Source organism: Ascaphus truei, chromosome 3, assembly GCF_040206685.1.
Source record: "Ascaphus truei isolate aAscTru1 chromosome 3, aAscTru1.hap1, whole genome shotgun sequence".
Taxonomy (NCBI): Eukaryota; Metazoa; Chordata; class Amphibia; order Anura; family Ascaphidae; genus Ascaphus; species Ascaphus truei.
Window position 1 is genome coordinate 388140755 of NC_134485.1, and position 18616 is coordinate 388159370.

General features: G+C 46.9%; 1 protein-coding gene across 4 annotated transcripts in view; it reads left to right on the forward strand.

The window, feature by feature from the left end:
* LOC142490305 (matrix metalloproteinase-18-like) overlaps nucleotides 1-18616 on the forward strand; it is a 118695-nt gene that overhangs the window by 94331 nt on the left and 5748 nt on the right. For all 4 annotated transcript variants that reach the window (XR_012800027.1, XM_075592415.1, XM_075592417.1 and 1 more), the window contains 2 exons: nucleotides 7075-7192; nucleotides 8297-8430. Coding sequence is in view for 3 of the 4 variants with exons in the window: in XM_075592415.1 (XP_075448530.1) it covers nucleotides 7075-7192; nucleotides 8297-8430 (252 nt within the window). In the remaining variant the exon portion in view is untranslated. The remainder of the gene's footprint in view (nucleotides 1-7074; nucleotides 7193-8296; nucleotides 8431-18616) is intronic.

Genomic DNA, 18616 nt, shown 5'->3' on the forward strand with positions numbered 1-18616 from the left:
ACACTGGGGGAATGTGAGAGAGACACTGGGGGAAGGTGAAAGAGACACTGGGGGAAGGTGAAAGAGACACTGGGGGAAGGTGAAAGAGACACTGGGGGAAGGTGAAAGAGACACTGGGGGAAGGTGAGAGAGACACTGGGGGAAGGTGAGAGAGACACTGGGGGAAGGTGAGAGAGACACTGGGGGAAGGTAAGAGAGAGACACTGGGGGAAGGTGAGAAAGACACTGGGGGAAGTTGAGAGACACTGGGGGGAAGGTGAGAGAGAGAGACACTGGGGGAAGGTGAGAGAGAGACACTGGGGGAAGGTGAGAGAGACACTGGGGGAAGGTGAGAGACACTGGGGGGAAGGTGAGAGAGAGACACTGGGGGAAGGTGAGAGAGAGAGACACTGGGGTAAGGTGAGAGAGAGAGACACTGGGGGAAGGTGAGAGACACTGGGGGAAGGTGAGAGAGACACAGGGAAAGGTGAGAGAGAGACACTGGGGGGAAGGTGAGAGAGAGAGACACTGGGTGAAGGTGAGAGAGACACTGGGGGAAGGTGAGAGAGACACAGGGAAAGGTGAGAGAGAGACACTGGGGGGAAGGTGAGAGAGCGACACTGGGTGAAGGTGAGAGAGACACTGGGAGAAGGTGAGAGAGAGACACTGGCTGGAGGGAGAGACACAATGGCTAAATGAAGGAATGAAGGTCAGGCATAGATAGCAGAATTGAGGGGCTTGGGAGGATGAGTTTTGGGGGGCTGATGGTTATTCTTTGGATTAGGGGGTCACTTGGGAGTATTGATCAGCAGGGGAGATTCGTCAGTACCCCCCTTGAGTTTGGTTATGGGGGTCCCTGATCCCTGGGCAACATTTAAAATGGGAATAAGTAAATAATACATACAACTGGTAGGTAGGAGAGGTGGGAGACATATTGGGGGGAGGGGTAGAGAGACATGGAGAGGTGGGAGACATATTGGGGGGAGGAGAGAAACATGGAGAGGTGGGAGAAATATTGGGGGGAGGGGTAGAGAGAGACATGGAGAGGTAAGAGGCATATTGTTGGAGGGGGAGAGAGAGACACTGGGGGAAGGTGAGAGAGAGACGCTGGGGGGAGGTGAGAGAGAGACACTGGGGGAAGGTGAGAGAGAGAGACTCTGGGGGAAGGTGAGAGAGAGAGTCACTGGGGGAAGGTGAGAGAGAGACACTGGGGGGAAGGTGAGGGAGAGACACTGGAGGGAAGCTGAGAGAGAGACACTGGGGGGAAGGTGAGAGAGGGACACTGGGGGGAAGGTGAGAGAGACACTGGGGGAAGGTGAGGGAGACACTGGGGGAAGGTGAGAGAGACACTGGGGGAAGGTGAGAGAGACACTGGGGGAAGGTGAGAGAGACACTGGGGGAAGGTGAGAGAGAGACACTGGGGGGAAAGTGAGAGAGAGACACTGGGGGAAGGTGAGAGAGAGAGACACTGGGGGAAGGGGATAGAGACACTGGGGGAATGTGAGAGAGACACTGGGGGAAGGTGAGAGAGACACTGGGGGAAGGTGAGAGAGACACTGGGGGAAGGTGAGAGAGACACTGGGGGAAGGTGAGAGAGACACTGGGGGAAGGTGAGAGATACACTGGGGGAAGGTGAGAGAGACACAGGGGGAAGGTGAGAGAGAGACACTGGGGGAAGGTGAGAGAGAGACACTGGGGGAAGGTAAGAGAGAGACACTGGGGGGAGGTGAGAGAGAGACACTGGGGGAAGGTGAGAGAGAGACTCTGTGGGAAGGTGAGAGAGAGTCAATGGGGGGAAGTGAGAGAGAGACACTGGGGGGAAGGTGAGAGAGAGACACTGGGGGGAAGGTGAGAGATAGACACTGGGGGGAAGGTGAGAGAGAGACACTGGAGGGAAGGTGAGAGAGAGACACTGGGGGGAAGGTGAGAGAGGGACACTGGGGGGAAGGTGAGAGAGGGACACTGGGGGGAAGGTGAGAGAGAAACTGGGGGAAGGTGAGGGAGACACTGGGGGAAGGTGAGAGAGACACTGGGGGAAGGTGAGAGAGACACTGGGGGAAGGTGAGAGAGAGACACTGGGGGGAAGGTGAGAGAGAGACACTGGGGGAAGGTGAGAGAGAGAGACACTGGGGGAAGGGGAGAGAGAGAGACACTGGGGGAAGGTGAGAGAGACACTGGGGGAAGGTGAGAGAGACACTGGGGGAAGGTGAGAGAGACACTGGGGGAAGGTGAGAGAGACACTGGGGGAAGGTGAAAGAGACACTGGGGGAAGGTGAAAGAGACACTGGGGGAAGGTGAGAGAGACACTGGGGGAAGGTGAGAGAGACACTGGGGGAAGGTGAGAGAGACACTGGGGGAAGGTGAGAGAGAGAGGGACACTGGGGGAAGGTGAGAGAAAGACACTGGGGGAAGGTAAGAAAGAGACACTGGGGGAAGGTGAGAGAGACACTGGGGGAAGGTGAGAGACACTGGGGGAAGGTGAGAGAGAGACACTGGGGGAAGGTGAGAGAGACACTGGGGGAAGGTGAGAGAGACACTGGGGGAAGGTGAGAGAGACACTGGGGGAAGGTGAGAGAGAGACACTGGGGGCAAAGTGAGAGAGAGACACTGGGGGAAGGTGAGAGAGAGAGACACTGGGGGAAGGGGAGAGAGAGAGACACTGGGGGAAGGTGAGAGAGACACTGGGGGAAGGTGAGAGAGACACTGGGGGAAGGTGAGAGAGACACTGGGGGAAGGTGAGAGAGACACTGGGGGAAGGTGAAAGAGACACTGGGGGAAGGTGAAAGAGACACTGGGGGAAGGTGAGAGAGACACTGGGGGAAGGTGAGAGAGACACTGGGGGAAGGTGAGAGAGACACTGGGGGAAGGTGAGAGAGAGAGAGACACTGGGGGAAGGTGAGAGAAAGACACTGGGGAAAGGTGAGAGAGAGACACTGGGGGAAGGTGAGAGAGACACTGGGGGAAGGTGAGAGACACTGGGGGAAGGTGAGAGAGAGACACTGGGGGAAGGTGAGAGAGAGACACTGGCGGAAGGTGAGAGAGAGACACTGGGGGAAGGTGAGAGAGAGAGACACTGGGGGAAGGTGAGAGACACTGGGGGGAAGGTGAGAGAGACACAGGGAAAGGTGAGAGAGAGACACTGGGGGAAGGTGAGAGAGACACTGGGGAAAGGGGAGAGAGAGAAACTGGCTGGAGGGAGAGACACAATGACTAAATGGAGGAATGAAGGTCAGGCATTGATAAAGTCCTGTGGGACGAAACATGTCGGTGTGTGGGCTGTGTTTCTGTCCCTGTGCATTTATCCAATAAATCACCCTCAGTTTTAGCACGGAGTTGTGCCCTTCATTCATTTTTTTCTACAGGATTCTCCCTGCAGACTTCTACTTCAGCTGTGCTCCTTGCTTCTCTACACTCTAATATATAAAATGGGAATAAATAAATAATACATACAACTGGTAGGTAGGAGTAGATGACACTGGGGAAAGCAAATGGGAGAAGGAAAAAAGGGAGGGAAAAAAGGGGGCGGGAGAGGGAAGGGATGTAGCAAAGAGGTGGATGAATGCCCCCTCAAATGGATTGCCTTTGTGCACCAGAAAAAAAACATATTACCAGATGCCAGCAAACAATAACAAACAGTGATCCAATACTAGTATACTGCCGCGCGCACGTCTGCAGCCCAAGGGATTTGTGAACTTGGCTGCAGGAGATTGTAGACGCGTCGCAAAGCTGGTTCGCCCTCATTGGCTGAACCAGCTCACATGCGCTGACGTCATGTGATTTTTGATTACATCAGGCGCGGGGGGGGGGGGGGGGAAATTACATGGATGAAAAAGGGGTCTCGGCATAAAAGGTTTGCTCACCCTGCATTATACCAAAATTATAATTTGGTAATATATGGTACTATATCTCTGTTTACTGAATTTGGAATTAGTGCCAATTATCTGTCTGTTTAGCACTATGTCTGCGATTAGACTACAAGCTGATGTATCATCTGGCATTGCAGAGGTTAATAAGGAAGTCATTGACACTCGGGGTAACTGCAATATCATTGCAGACGTACAGTAAACTTGATTGAATCCATTTTTAACTGCAGGATATATTTCCTACTTTTAATTTGAGCAGTCTCTATTAGTTGGTATGACTAGGATTGTGAATATAATATAGAGACTATAGATTGATTCATACTTACTCCTCCAGCTGAGTTGGGTTGCCATGACAACCTTGATGTACAAATATCTGAGAGTAGTAGAGACCCGCTCACTCCTGAAGAAGTTCGTGCAAGAATAAAATGCTCTTCGTGGTAGTGATGATGTCACGGTCATCAGTTTTGTAGCGCGGCTGCAGCTCAGGTTGCAGTCTTATATTTTACAGCTTCATTACCAATTTTTAATGATTTACATAGCTGAGCAAGTTAATAAAGATGTGGGCCCAAAAGGCAGCCACTAGCAGAGAGAGATAACATTATTAGCCTCTACATCAGGATCACAAGCTCTGTTTACTTTCTTTAGCAGTGATTATATTGCTACATTTGTTTTTCACTCATGCTGCTGTTTTCGAAGCTTTCCACTTTGATACAAATGGGGCAGTTTACTAACCATTCGCAGTCCAATTGTTGCAATTGACTAACACAGTGAGTCTATTTTCATGGTCTTCTGTACTATCTGGGGACCCTCTGTAATATTCACTTACTAATGTGTATATACATGTAGCTGCATGGTGCACAGTAATTATTTGTCAATCTTTGAGTGATTTATTAACTGAGCTAGCTAACAAAGATGTGGGCCCATGAGGCAACCACTAGTAGAAAGGTAGAACTTGAATAGTTTCTATACACAAATTATCAGCTCTGTTTACTCTTTTATTAATAAGGATAACACTGTTAATTTGTTTTCACTTACACTGCAGATTTCAAAGTTACCTTTCTTTTGATATTTCGGCAGCAGTTTATTAACTACTGTGGACTGAGTGCTGTATTTCAACAACACAGTGAGTTCACTACCACTGTCATCAATACAAACAGGGGACCCTCCACAGAGCTTTTTCATCACTTTTTTCACTTTGTATATAAGCACATATTTAGCATTAAGTTTAATTATTCATTGTAAATAGATTTTAATCCATAACAGTGATTTATCCTAATTGGTATATTGATATCCAAAGTATAACAAAGATACCAAGTTCTACTTTAATTAAAGTGCCTTTGATACTTATTTGAATTAATGGTTTAAAGAGATCATAGTGTAACTGATACATATACACACAAACACACACAGCATACTGACACACTGACAGACTGAAACACATACAGCGAACTGACACACAAATACACACATACCTTCCCACAGCAGCACATAGCAACTCCTCCCCCTGATGTCATGGAGAGCAGGGGCAGGCAGCTCTCAGCCTCAGTTCCTCCCCCAGCCTCTGCTGCCTGCTCTCTCTGCAAACCCCCCTCCTCGCTCGCAGCTCGCAGTTCTAGATCCAGCTTTGGTGCTGTGAACAATGACTGAAGCTGTCACTGCAGCTGTTAAGGGGACCATAGGAGGAAGGGGGCCCTGACTTCAGTGATCGGATGGCTACACAGCTGGGCCAAATGTCCCGGAACTCCTCCCTGTCGTCGGCCCTGAGCAGGCCCCCCAAGGGCACAGGTTCCTGGGCTTTGCCCAGGCTTCCTGGGCTATAGCTACGCCCCTGGGTCAGAGGTTCATGCTCATTCAGACCAGGCCGAGGTTTGTTGTTTTTTTTTGTTAAAGGAGAAAAAGTGTTATTAGATGGAAAATTGATACATCTATTATAATATTTGAGACCTACAAATCCTCCCTAATTACTCATGTTCCATTTTGTATCCAGTCCCCAAGTGCCAGACTTGACAAGGAGAGAAATAAAATGACAACATAGCTTGATAAAATGACTATAAAGATAAATTTTCAAAATACCTACATTTTAGCATTGAGTCCGCTACCACTGTTTGATATGAAACTTATAAATTGCTAATAGTTTAATGCATTTCAGTGATGTGATTGTAAGTGTCTAAATGTTTGAAGCAAGATGGATACAGTATATATATATATATATATATATATATATATCCAACTGAAAGTGGAAATACAGTATCACAATAAGCAAGGCCAAATTACCTGTACAGTATATTACCAAGACTATTCCCCTTCTCTCATTTATCAAACAAGTTCAGCTTTATACTGTATATACCGATAGTTCTATCATTGGGGGGACAAAATAACTGCATGAACTGTGACCACATTTTATTTTCAAATTGTAATTTAGCAATTAGCTACAGTACAGATAATATCATTCAAATATCTATTTTTTCTAATATATTTTTTTCTTTTTTTAAAGCAGCAAAACGTGAAATCTTATGTCTTTTTTAAACTAAATTAGTTTATATTATTAGATAATATGCACTGCATTTTTTATTATTCAACTCTTTTTGCAATTTTTAATGCGTTTTAAAGCATCCCTGGATTTCTGTAGCAGGGTTTAGCACACCTCCCAAGCAATGCAAGATCTTTGCAACACTTTCCTATTTGCGATAATTTGTTGCCAATATTCCCAGCAGATTGAGCAATAAACTGTAACACTAGATAATGTTACTTTAGTAATATAAGGATACATTATAGCTGCTGATTTACACTGACTGAAGCAGCCAATATGTTAGCCACACAATCAGGATTTTGACAGATTTATAACAGGAGCACCAAACAATTGCCATCTTCGGTTAGAATATAGAATTATACATTGTCGCATTCTTTACATATATAAATAATAAACAATGGGGAATTGCTGCTTAAGACGCGAGTGCAGAAAATGGCATTTTAGTGTTCTGGTTTTTAAACACCTGAAATTGACACAGTAGCACAGTACTGTACACATTACAATTCATTAATTTCATTGCATTTCATTGCACACAAAGAAACAGAATCCATGAAATTCAAACAAAGCAATCGCAATAAGCGGGGGTGCCTGGGGCGATTGGCCGTGTTAATGCCGCGTGGAATACAGCAGAGCACACGAAAACGGCTCTGTGATTTGTTCGAATAACGGCCACTGCATCTGTAATGCCTTTGTTTTTCTTAGGGAAATCATCCAACCCCGTGTTACCAACAGGGCCTACTACTCCTTCCAAATGTGACTCCAACACCATCTTTGATGCTGTCACCACCCTCAGAGGAGAAATTATTTTCTTTGTAAAAAGGTAAAAGTTTTATAGATGAAGTTTATATCTTTGACTAATTGAACCTTTGCTTTTTCTGATGAGCTGCAGTCTAAATGATGAACAATACCAATAATTTACACCTGTCCCTTCCAATAAATGTTATGTCCTGCAAGAACATGAATTATCACATGATTCCACACATTTTTCTAAACAATTATTTGTGTTTTCAAGTGTGCAACCAATTTTCATCACAATCTGAGTTTTTAAATATAGCGGCCTATGTATTAAGACAAAATCCAGGGCAGAAATACAACAGATGTAGCAAAGAAAAATACCCTGGTGCTTTGAAAACCTCATAGGATTTTCTTTCCAAATTTGTGCCAGTATAAGATATGGCTATCGAATGTCTGGGTACTTCAAATTCCTATCCAAATAAACCATAACTCAGACTACAGTTCATTTAAAAACTGGAACATGTTTACTCTCTTTTTGCAGTGTTTTGGGATTTTTGGGATGTACAGTATTTTGCCAACTATCATGAAAAAAAACAAAAGGGTTTATTCTAGCCAAAGAACCAAATCGGGCTCTTTTCTGTTGAAATTCCCAATTGAAGTCAATTGACCGGCCGTTTTGGGTGATATCGAATAAGCCCCTAAGTGAATGGCAGCTGTGGTCTTGGAATCAGTGAGAACTAATCCGACTTCTCTGTGACCTAATAGCACCTTAATCCATATGCATGAATCCCACAATGTTCACACCTTTTACTGTCCAGAGTGGTTTTAACTTTTTTTTTGCACCCATTACTTTCTGATCTATGTGACCTGTTTTGGCATGAAAGAAAGAAGGGACAATTAAGGGGAAAATGTATGTCCCAATGTTAACAAAACCCTAAATAAATAAGTGAAGGAAAACTCATTCTATTTCTCTTTCCTTTGTATAAGAGAAAACATGCAGTATTCATATGTTTACAAAACCACATTTTAATCAACTCTTTGACTTTGTAAACAATATTTTGGAATATATTTTATGATGAAACGTGTTAGCAATAAAAGTAAATACAGTTCTGAAAGTGTAAATGGAAATAGGATTTTTGAACTAGCAATTGTATTGTATTCATTGTATGATTTTTTTTTTTTTAAACAGTTTGTTCTGGCGTAAATTTCCTCAAGTCCCTGAAGCTGAGCTCTATGCGATACATACATTTTGGCCATCATTGCCAGTTGATATTCAAGCTGCCTATGAAAATTCTCTTACGGATGAAGTTATTGTTTTTAAAGGTAAACATAATTTGTAGTGGTGATCATTAGTATATATAACAAATACAAACCGGGGCCTCAAAAATGTCCAATAAATGTGTGACGGTGAAGGGGTAACCAGGCCATCAATAAAGGTATTATGCCCGACTGGTTACCTCTGAGCCCTGTTTTAGAGTGTCAGCTCTTCAACCTGTGTATTGTACCGGCAATGAATGTATTGTATGACAATAATGATTTTCTGTGTGTTTTACCTTGCCAGGAGTGCGAACTAGTGGAGATTCTAAGGCTATGAGTTTCTGGGGGGACTTTGCGTTAAAAGTGTTGTCAGAATGTGTCTTGGTAGAAGGGGCCAGAGTTGCTGGTCACCCCAAAAATGTATTCGGGAATCAGTTCGTATTCCCGGGGACATATAGACACATCACTCCGGTCAAAGTCTTCCCTGGAAAGCAGTTGCGCGACTCACCGCCAGGTTTCCCTGCTTCAGCACAAACCATAAAGGTAAATGGGGTATAGGGATATGTTTATCCTGGTTACAGTCGAGATTCCCTAGGTTTGTGAGGGTCCCCCAGTAGATGCCCAGATCACCAGAACCAAGTATAGAGGTTCTGGGGTGCTACAACCATCGATAAGGTTGATTTCATGTTTAAGTCCAAATTCCAATGTGTTTAGAAGGGTGAAAGTAGAAAAAGCAGGATATTCAGCGCTCGTGCTGTGGTGATCCCCTTAGTATTTGTGTACATTTTTAATAAATTACCAATCATTAATCCCTGGTGCGCATTTGTGCATTTTTTTCACCCTGTGTTTAGAAGGGTAACTGTGAAATTGAACCTAAGCATTATTTCATTTAACTTTTAAAACATTTTTTTTATAGGAAGGTCTAGAAGCGCTGAAACTGAACGTGCGCGTATTTTCAGTCAAACCTAGTTAACGGGGGACTTAGAAGAAATTGTGAAATATTTGTATTTTTTTATTTCAAACGGTTTTTATTGTTTTTGTGGTATCACATCAAGACTTTGAAACAGGAAGAACAATGTACATAGATTTAATCTGAACCATTGAACTATCTTTTCTGTTATTTAAACATGTATTATGACCATAAGGTCTTAAGACATTTCATTAAAGCCAACAGAAACTCCATCTTATCTTTAGAACATTTAAATACTTCTGGGCTTCCAATCGGGAGGCGACTACCTTCAAAATTTTTAAGTGCTTTATTACTTGAAAGATGTGAAAAAGAATAGAAGAAGAGAGAGGGGGGGTGTGGAGAGGAAAGGGTAATAAAGGAGATAAGGGAAGGAGCTTGTTCCCTTTATCTCCCCAGTGTCGGTTCCGGTATTAGGTTTTACCTTTGGTTGAGACAGATTTCTAGGCTCTATTTTTCTAGTTCTCAGGCCATACATCCATAAATATTTTTATTTTAACATTGTGTATAATGGTATATGTTTTATGCACTGTATATGAGCTGGGGATTTCCAAGTCCATGGTTCCGAGAGACCAGCTGGCTACCTAATTGGTGCCACTAAGTCTGCCAGGGCCCGGACTTTAAAGCCACAGATATTGCCACGGTGTGAAAGCCATTTGGGCTGAGGAGTTATACTCAAGTACCCTCATCCAGGGCTGAATGGAAGCCATCGGGTGACCATTTGCCCAGACCTTGAGACACCTAACTCCACAGGTGGCATCTGACTCACAGGTGGCAGAGGTGCCATGTTGGCGGATGCCCCTGTCAGATTTTGAATCCATCCTTGCATGGCTTCAGGAGACTGGCAGATCGCTGATTGGCTGGTAGGAATTCTCCCACGCTCGGATTGGCTGTAGCATTTCATGAATGGGATTGAAATACTATAAGAAACCCAGAAGCCAATACGGTCCTCAGATTCATCTAAGATTCTAAGCGCCAAAACAGCAGCGGCAAATTTGAACTCACCAAAAGATGCTCTTTGAGAAATAGCAGCAACCGGCTTCAGAGATTTTGAAGTCAAGAAATTTTTTAAGTCCCACTTTTCGGGGCCAAGTTCTGAGAAAGGAACGTACTGTAGCGGTTGCGACTGGAACTACACGCCAAAAAGAGATAGATACAGATACATTAGTGGCGTCTGGTAACTCATGCCGAATTGAATTCCAGGACTTTTATGGGTAACTCCCGGTCAACCTAAAGACTTTGTTTTCTGTGCTATTTGAACTAGGAAAGGTTAGTTTTGTAGCCCAGACCCCCCCCCCCCCCCCATTAAGTGTGTTTTCTTCTGTATAATTGTAATCCATTGTGTGTACGTCTGTTTCACAGGAATAAATCACAATTTGTTTTACTTCTTGGTTTTGCTCAGAGATATGATCCCGGTATAAAGGTGTAAATCCCTGGTCTCTGGTGACAAAATGCAAATGTAAGGTAATATGAAACTTTGTTACAGAAGTCCAATCTGGAACATCCAGATTAACTTGAATAATCCACGAAGAAGTTTCCTCAGGACATGTGGGATTAAACACAAGGGACACTCATAGTGCGTACTACTGCATAAACCACATAACAACTAATAAGGGACAAGACTAACACACTAACAAACAATGAACAATCAAAACACTGCAGAAATAATCAGTTAAGCTAATTTATTAAAATATAAAAGAGACAATATCTGTCTAAAAATACATGAGTTGCGTTGTGCAGCTGGTCCGGTTTACAAAAACCACAAATCTACTCACAACAAGATAGGAGTTAATTAGGCCCATCCAAACATTGGCAGAGGACTCCTAGTGGCTCCTCCGCTGCAGGGGAACGTCTGTATAGGCGATCCGATGCTGTCTGTGTGCTCCGTGTACAGAGCTCAAGTGCAAGAGCATATTACCTTATATTTGCATTTATTGGCCTTTTTTGAGGCGCTGGTTTATATTTGTTATATGTATGTTTCCCTGATCTTGTTCGATAAGTTTTTTAATCAGACAGCCTTGCTTATACAGTATGTATAAGTACTCTGTACACTTTGTGATTATATTTAGTCACTAGTGGTCACCACACACATTGTTTTTGAACAGTAGCGGTTCCAGCACTTTCTTTTTTGTCGTGGTGATTATTATTGCTACTGTAAAGCAACTGGAAGTATAAAAGCTGCCCTGGAGACTACAAACTGATATCAGCCTACATTATATTTATTTTTCGGCACCCAAACGTATCTAAAAGTAGGCCCCGACAGCTTCCAGCGGTGCGGGGAGGTGTAGAGTGGCGATCGAGTCACCAGAGGCTCCCAGCGGCTCCCGTGGCAGGGCGCCGCCATGTTAGGTGTGCGCACGAATGTACAGAGGTTCGCGCATGCACAAGAGATTGCGGCGGCCATAACACATGCGCACTACAGGGAGACAGCGGCGGCCATCACTGGAAGAGCTCTACATAGGGAACTACAAAACTCAGCAGCAGCCCCTGGGGCTGCAAGATCACCTGGCTACGCTTAGCCAATAGGACTGCAAGAAATCCCTGCTCTGAAGAAGATACATTTTGCGCACTAGGACATGCTAGTCAGTCGGAGCTGGGACAGGAGAAGGGTAGGGTGTGCATGTGCAGGGTGTCAGTGACTTCTGCACTAGGCCAGAGGCCCCAGCTAAGCTCTGACTCCCCTCAGCATGTGGTTGCTGCAGGAACAGGTCCATAGATAGGGACACTGCCTTGTAGTGGCAGTGTGAGGGACACAGACAGGATGCTGCTGTATCCTGGCATCACGTGGTCTGGGACCAGATCACCACCAACAGCTAAGAGACATTCTTCATGGTGGCACCGTCCACGCGGGATACCACCCAACATAGAGGTGAAGGCTACACCACCATCACTGGGATTAGTGGATCCGTTTCCTCCTTTGACCATACCCGGGTACAGGAGCACCTGGGCAGGTACTCCAAGTGCACCAACTGTACACACATTAGTGGGGCAGCGCTGTCACACTTTGGGGTGGGTTTACTCTGTGGACAAAAGGGTGGTTAGGTGCCCAGGGGCACATCAGTACTATGGGGTAAACCCCACTGGGGTGTGGACACAGTGTTGGGGGGCACGATGAGGGGGTATGGCACTGCGAGGCCTGAGTGGTTCTGTATTATTATTATCATTCCTGTGAGCCGCAGGTAATGCACCACACATACCATAGCTGCCATATCTCCCAGGGGGTGGGGGAAAGTGAGTTACATTTGGAGGAGCTGCTGAGATCTCAGACCTGGGGTGCCCTACTCAGCAGGCAAATTTGTAAAGTATCCGACATCATGTTTATGCCATCACAGCAATACAGTATGTCCTTGACTGGGTCTTTAAGTTCTGAGAACCTCCACGACATGTGGATGCAGTGGGAGGAGCCCCCCACCTCTTGTCCATGTTTACTGTCCTCGACCAAGTGAAAAGATCTCCCAGTATGAGTGATGTCCGGATCCTCAGTAGAAAGTATGACCTCACTCGCCAAGGGTGTGCTGTGTTACTGGTTACCGGGCAAGAGATATGCCCAGACAATGCCCCCAAGGTTATACACCTGCCAGAGACTTTACCACAAGGGTGCCCACTCATATACCCCGGGATAGCATCTCCACACTCTGCCTCCCCTCCTGAACCCTCCACAAGGGTTCTCACACTGACCAAGGTCTCCACGTCCTCTCACAACCTCTGTGAATGGAGGACCATAAATAATGGTCCCCAGTACTCCGGTTAGACCTGATGTACCCCAACCCCGGGTAACGTTCACTTCAATTACCATGCAAGGTGCCACCAGCTGGGTCAGAAGTCCACCACAGTCACTTCCCCCTAGATGCCAGGCGAGAAATCCTATGCCGGTCCCTAGTCCAGGGCTTGGAACCGATAGTCACTTAGCAAATGGTCAAGGTACTTGACAAACAGCCCTGCTCCGAGGGGGTGAGGCGACAGATGATAATGGAGAGCTTCTGACCTCCAGCATCCACCATGGTCAGTATGCAACACGATCAGGACGCCGACATGTCAGCCCACAAAATCAGCCCACATCTACAGAAAAGATGAAGATGAAAGCGAACTGTGGTCCAAATACTATGGCCTCAGATAAAAGGACTGAAGAGACCTATCCAACTTCATTCAATTGATCCATCAGGTCCTCTGGAAGCTACAGACTCTCGACACAATCGCCTTCACAGTGGATGAGTACCGTAGCAAACAATTCCTTAGAGGGTCCATCACCACTCATCACATCGTGATCATGATAAGGTGCTCTTTACTACAAGGACCTCCCCCTACCTTTGAGGACCTACTAGGAGTGGTAAAAGGACATGAGTCATATACTCATTTACATAATCACATACATGAAGACCTGAGAACCCCCCAAGGGTGAACCCAGGGGAGCGCTGACTGCGCCCAAGAGCAAAGAGACCCTAACTTAATGATATACAGGGCTCAGACAGCCGAAACACCTTCCAAACCTGCCGAAACCCGCCCAAACCAAGCTTCAATGATGGAACCCCACTATTGGACACCAACTGCCATCATACATGTCATCGTGGACGGTGTCTATTCGTCGGTATTGATGGACACCGGGTCACAAGTGACCATTGTCTACAGAGAATTTTACAACCAACATCTCCAACACCGACCTTTGCAGTCAGTGGAACACATGAACCTGAGGGGATTCAGCAATGAGGTTTACCACACGGATGGGGTAGTGAAGATTCGGCTGGAGATACACAGACAAACCCAGGCAAATCTCACACCATGGATGTGGAGGCGCTGATATGCCCCGAGCCCCGAGATCCTCCAAGTTCCCCGCTAATACAGTGAACCAACACCGACGTAGTGTGGGCAGTGATCAGGGCCTACCTGCGAGAAGCCTGCAAATTGCCTCTTTATACTCTAGCAATTCATCCCATCCTTCTGGAAGAGTGTTGCAAGATATCCGCACAAGACAGACATGGAGATCTCTTCAACCTGCAAGCTGGGTTAACAGAGATTCCATCAGGGGAAGTGAAGCACATGGTCGCAAAGTGCTGCTACCCCAACCGGGATGAGCCTCTTTTCCCTGGAGAGTACACAGAGGAAGATGCCCAGCGAGGCTACATGCTGGTATCAGAAGTAAAGGAATGGACTTCCAAGTTTCCTGGAAGAATTAAAGTGTTCATCTAAAATATCTCTCCATATCCCATGGCCTTTGATTATGGCCAAATATTGGGGTGAATATACCAAGTCACCCCTGTGGAGATGAGGCCTCTGGTGAATACCGCTGCGGCGTCAGAGCAGCCAGCCGGGCTGACCTTCAACTTCGGAGATTCAAACCTGCCGGCCAAATGGAAAGACTGACTAATGGCCAAGTTGAAAGAGCACTGGCCCGTATTCTCCACAAGTGAGATGGATGTGGGCTGCAGCCGAAATGCCCAACATACCATCCGGCTAAGTGACTCCACACCCTTCCGAGAGCGCTCTCGTTGCATCGCTCCTCGAGATGTGGACAATGTGAGAGACGTCTTACAAGAGATGGAGACAGTGGGGATTGTACAGAATCCCGGAGTCCCTATGCCTCGCCCATCATGGTGGTGAGAAAGAAAAATGGATCGGTGAGACTGTGTATCGACTATTGGACTCTGAACAACCGCATCGTACCTGACCAGTACACTCTTCCAAGAATAGAAGACATATACTCAATGTGCTGATGGGAAGCCAGTGGCTCAGTGTCCTGGACCTGAGATCTGTGTACTACCAGGTACTGATGAGTGCAGAAGACCAGGAGAAGACGGTCTTCGTATGTCCCATGGGCTTCTACCAATTTACTCGCATGCCCTAAGGGATCTGCGGGGCCCCCGCAACATTTCAGCGCCTCATGGAGAAAAACATCATTGACATGAACCCCTGGGAATTCTTGGCCTACCTTGACGATATCATCGTCTTTGGTAAGACTGGAGGAACATGAAGAACGGATGCTAAAAGGGCTGGACCGTCTGGGTCTAGAAGGAGTGAAACTGTCTCTTGACCAGTGCCGGTTCTGCCACACCTGAGTGACCTACGTAGGACACATTGTGTCCGCCGATGGGATCACCACTGATCCTGCCAAAGTGGAAGCCATGGTGAATTGGCTGCGACCCGAGAAATTCCTGGGGCTATTCTCTTTCCTCAGCTTCTCTGGTTATAATTGCTGCTTTATGGAGGGGCATTCAAGTAAGGCAAAGACCCTCAACAATCTCCTCAAAATATACCCCGAGGACACAGGGCGGAAGGCCACCTCTTCTAGACAACCGTTTTATGACAAATGGACGACCGACTGTGAGCAAGCCTTCATTAGCCTGAAGGAAAGCCTAACGAAGGCACCCGTGCTCACTTATGCCGACCCGTAACAGCCCTACATCCTTCATGTGGACGCGAGCTTCAATGGTCTAGGGTCAGTCCTACACTAGAAATATCCAGAGGGACTCTGACCAGTGGCCTTCGTCAGCCGCAATCTAACTCCCAGTGAGCAGAATGACCCTGTCCACAAGTTGGAATTCCTCGCCCTGAAGTGGGCAATCGTGGACAAATTCCATGACTACCTGTATGGTGTAGCCTTCGAGGTACGGACAGACAACAATCCATTAATGTACATATTAACATACGCCAGGCTGGATTCAACAGGCCACAGATGGCTGGCGGCGGCTCTATCGAACTACAAGTTCACACTGAAGTACAAACCAGGGCCCCTGAACATTTGAGCTGATGCCTTGTCCTGAAGACCAGGGCTAAATGCCACTCCAGAATCTTACCTGTGGTAGGAAATCCCTGGACCCGGCATGAGAGCCATGTGTGCAACCACCGCCATCATGGAAGATAAAGTGACCTTCACCGAACTACGGATAGTAGATTCCTTGGGATGCCACTCCAAAGCTATCCCTGCAGCTTACCTCACTCCAGAAGGAATGAACATCACTCCGGATAAGATCATTGCCTGGAAGGATTTGGTACAATATCAAATAAGGGACCAAGTGGCTGGTGCTGTCCGCCAAGCCGTCCAACAAAAGAAGCAAGCCCATCCTGATCAAACGTACTCCTAGTGACACGGTCGCGATACTAATGAGAGAAATAGACAAGTTCGAAATGGACATGGGTTTAGTCTATCGGGTGGTCCCCTACCATAACCATCCAGATAGAATACAACTGGTCACCCCAGGAACCTACAACACATGGTCCTGCGAGCACTGCATGATGAACATGGCCATCTCGGCTTGGAGAAGACCTTGGGGTTGATACGAGACCGGTTCTTCTGTCTTCTGATACGGGAGTCGGTAGAAAGACATTGTCGCCGATACTCGCGGTGCAAAGATCCTGTAGGAGCGATACTTTGTGCACTGTGGTCTACCCAACTGCCTACATTCAGACTAAGGCTGGGACTTTGAGAGTAAACTCATCAGGGAATTACTCAAGTTCCTAAACATCACTAAGTCCCGAACAACCCCGTACCATCTGGAGGGAGATGCACTTCCGGAGCGGTTCAACCAGACCCTCCTGGACATGCTCGGTACTCTGAAAAGAGCACAGAAGAATGAGTGGAGCAAGCATGTGGAGCCTCTGGTGCATGCTTATAACAGCACCCGTCATGAGTCCACAGGGTCTACGCCATACTTCCTAATGTTCGGGCGAAATGCCCGGCTCCCAGTAGACATTCGTCTGAGGTATCAACAGATGGGGTACCCATTCAAACCCACTTCCGATATGTGCAGCGGCTCCAAGAGAACCTGCAGCAAGCATAACAATTAGCAGATAAAATTGCCGCTCACCTGAATGCCAACAATAAAAGGCGCTACGATTACAAGGTTCGTCATCACGAAATTCATCCTGGAGATGCTGTTCTCCTCCAGAACCTTGGAGTCTCTGGAAAACACAAATTGGCCGACCGTTGGCGCGACGGTGTATTCGAAGTGAAATCAGTGATACTGGACCTCCCGGTCTACCGAAAAAAAGACCAAGACGGACGGGTAAAGGTCTGGCACTAGAATCATCTACCTATCCCACAAGTGGGGGATGATGAACCAGAGATAACGGCTACACCACTGGACGGTGAGCCGGATAATCAGAAGACTACGAGGACAAAATAAACAACATCACCAGAAATCCTATGGACAGTGAAACAACAGTCAATGAATCCGCAGAGTATCCTATGGAGGGACCCTCTCAAAGAGCACCTGACACCAAGGGGCACCTCCCGAAGGAGCTACAGGTAAAGGGCCCAAGAAACAACGCCTGCTCCATTGGCTCCAATGAGCCAACCTCTGGACCCTAGAAGTCCCTGCTTCATACCCCAGAGAGACTTTTCAGAGACAATAGTACATTACTCCCCAGAGGGAGGGGAAGAAAGGCTTCGCCGAAGCCAACGTGCTAGGTACCCTCCAAACTGGGTAACCTATGATACAATTGGGGCGCCCTACTATGAGGCACAGCAGTTGTCTCGCAGTAAAATTAAATCCGTCATTGTGGTGTTCATAGAAATTTATAACCTCACGGAGAGTTATGACATGATAGGTTGTACATAATTTACTGCATTTTTATTATATAACTTGTGTATTTGGTTATATGTTACAATGTTCCCAAGCGGGGCTGTTGGGATTTTCAGTGGGGGATAGTGTAGTCTAAGTCCCCCTGGTCCCACGTAAGCCCCTTTCCTCCCGGCGCGGGTGTGCTAGGCAGCGGAGGCAAGGGGGTGGGGGTAGGTCCCTACAGCGCCCGGTGGTGCGGGGTGGTGTGTAGCGTCGATCGAGTCGCCAGAGGCTCCCGGCAGCTCCCATGGCTCTTAGGTATGCGCGCAAATGTGCAGACGTTCGGGCATGAGCAAAGAGATAGCGGCAGCCATTACACATGCGCACGTGCAGTAAAGGGAGACAGCAGCGGCCGTCACTGGAAGATCTCTGCATAAGGAACTACAATACCCAGCAGCCCCCAGGGCTGCAAGATTACCTGGCCAATAGGACTGCCAGAATCCCTTGCTCTGATACATTTCACGCACTGGGACACGCTAGTCAGTCGGAGCTGGGACAGGAGAGGGGTAGGGTGTGCATGTGCAGGGTGTCAGTGACCCCTGCACTAAGCCAGAGACCCCCTTAGGCCACAGCTAGGCTCTGACTGCCCTCAGCTTGTGGTTGCTGAAGGAACAGGCCCATAGATTTTAAACTGCCCTGTAGTGCCAGTGTGAGGAACAGAGACAGGACACAACTGTATCCTGGCATCACGTGGTCTGGGACCAGATCACCACCAACAGCTAAGAGACAT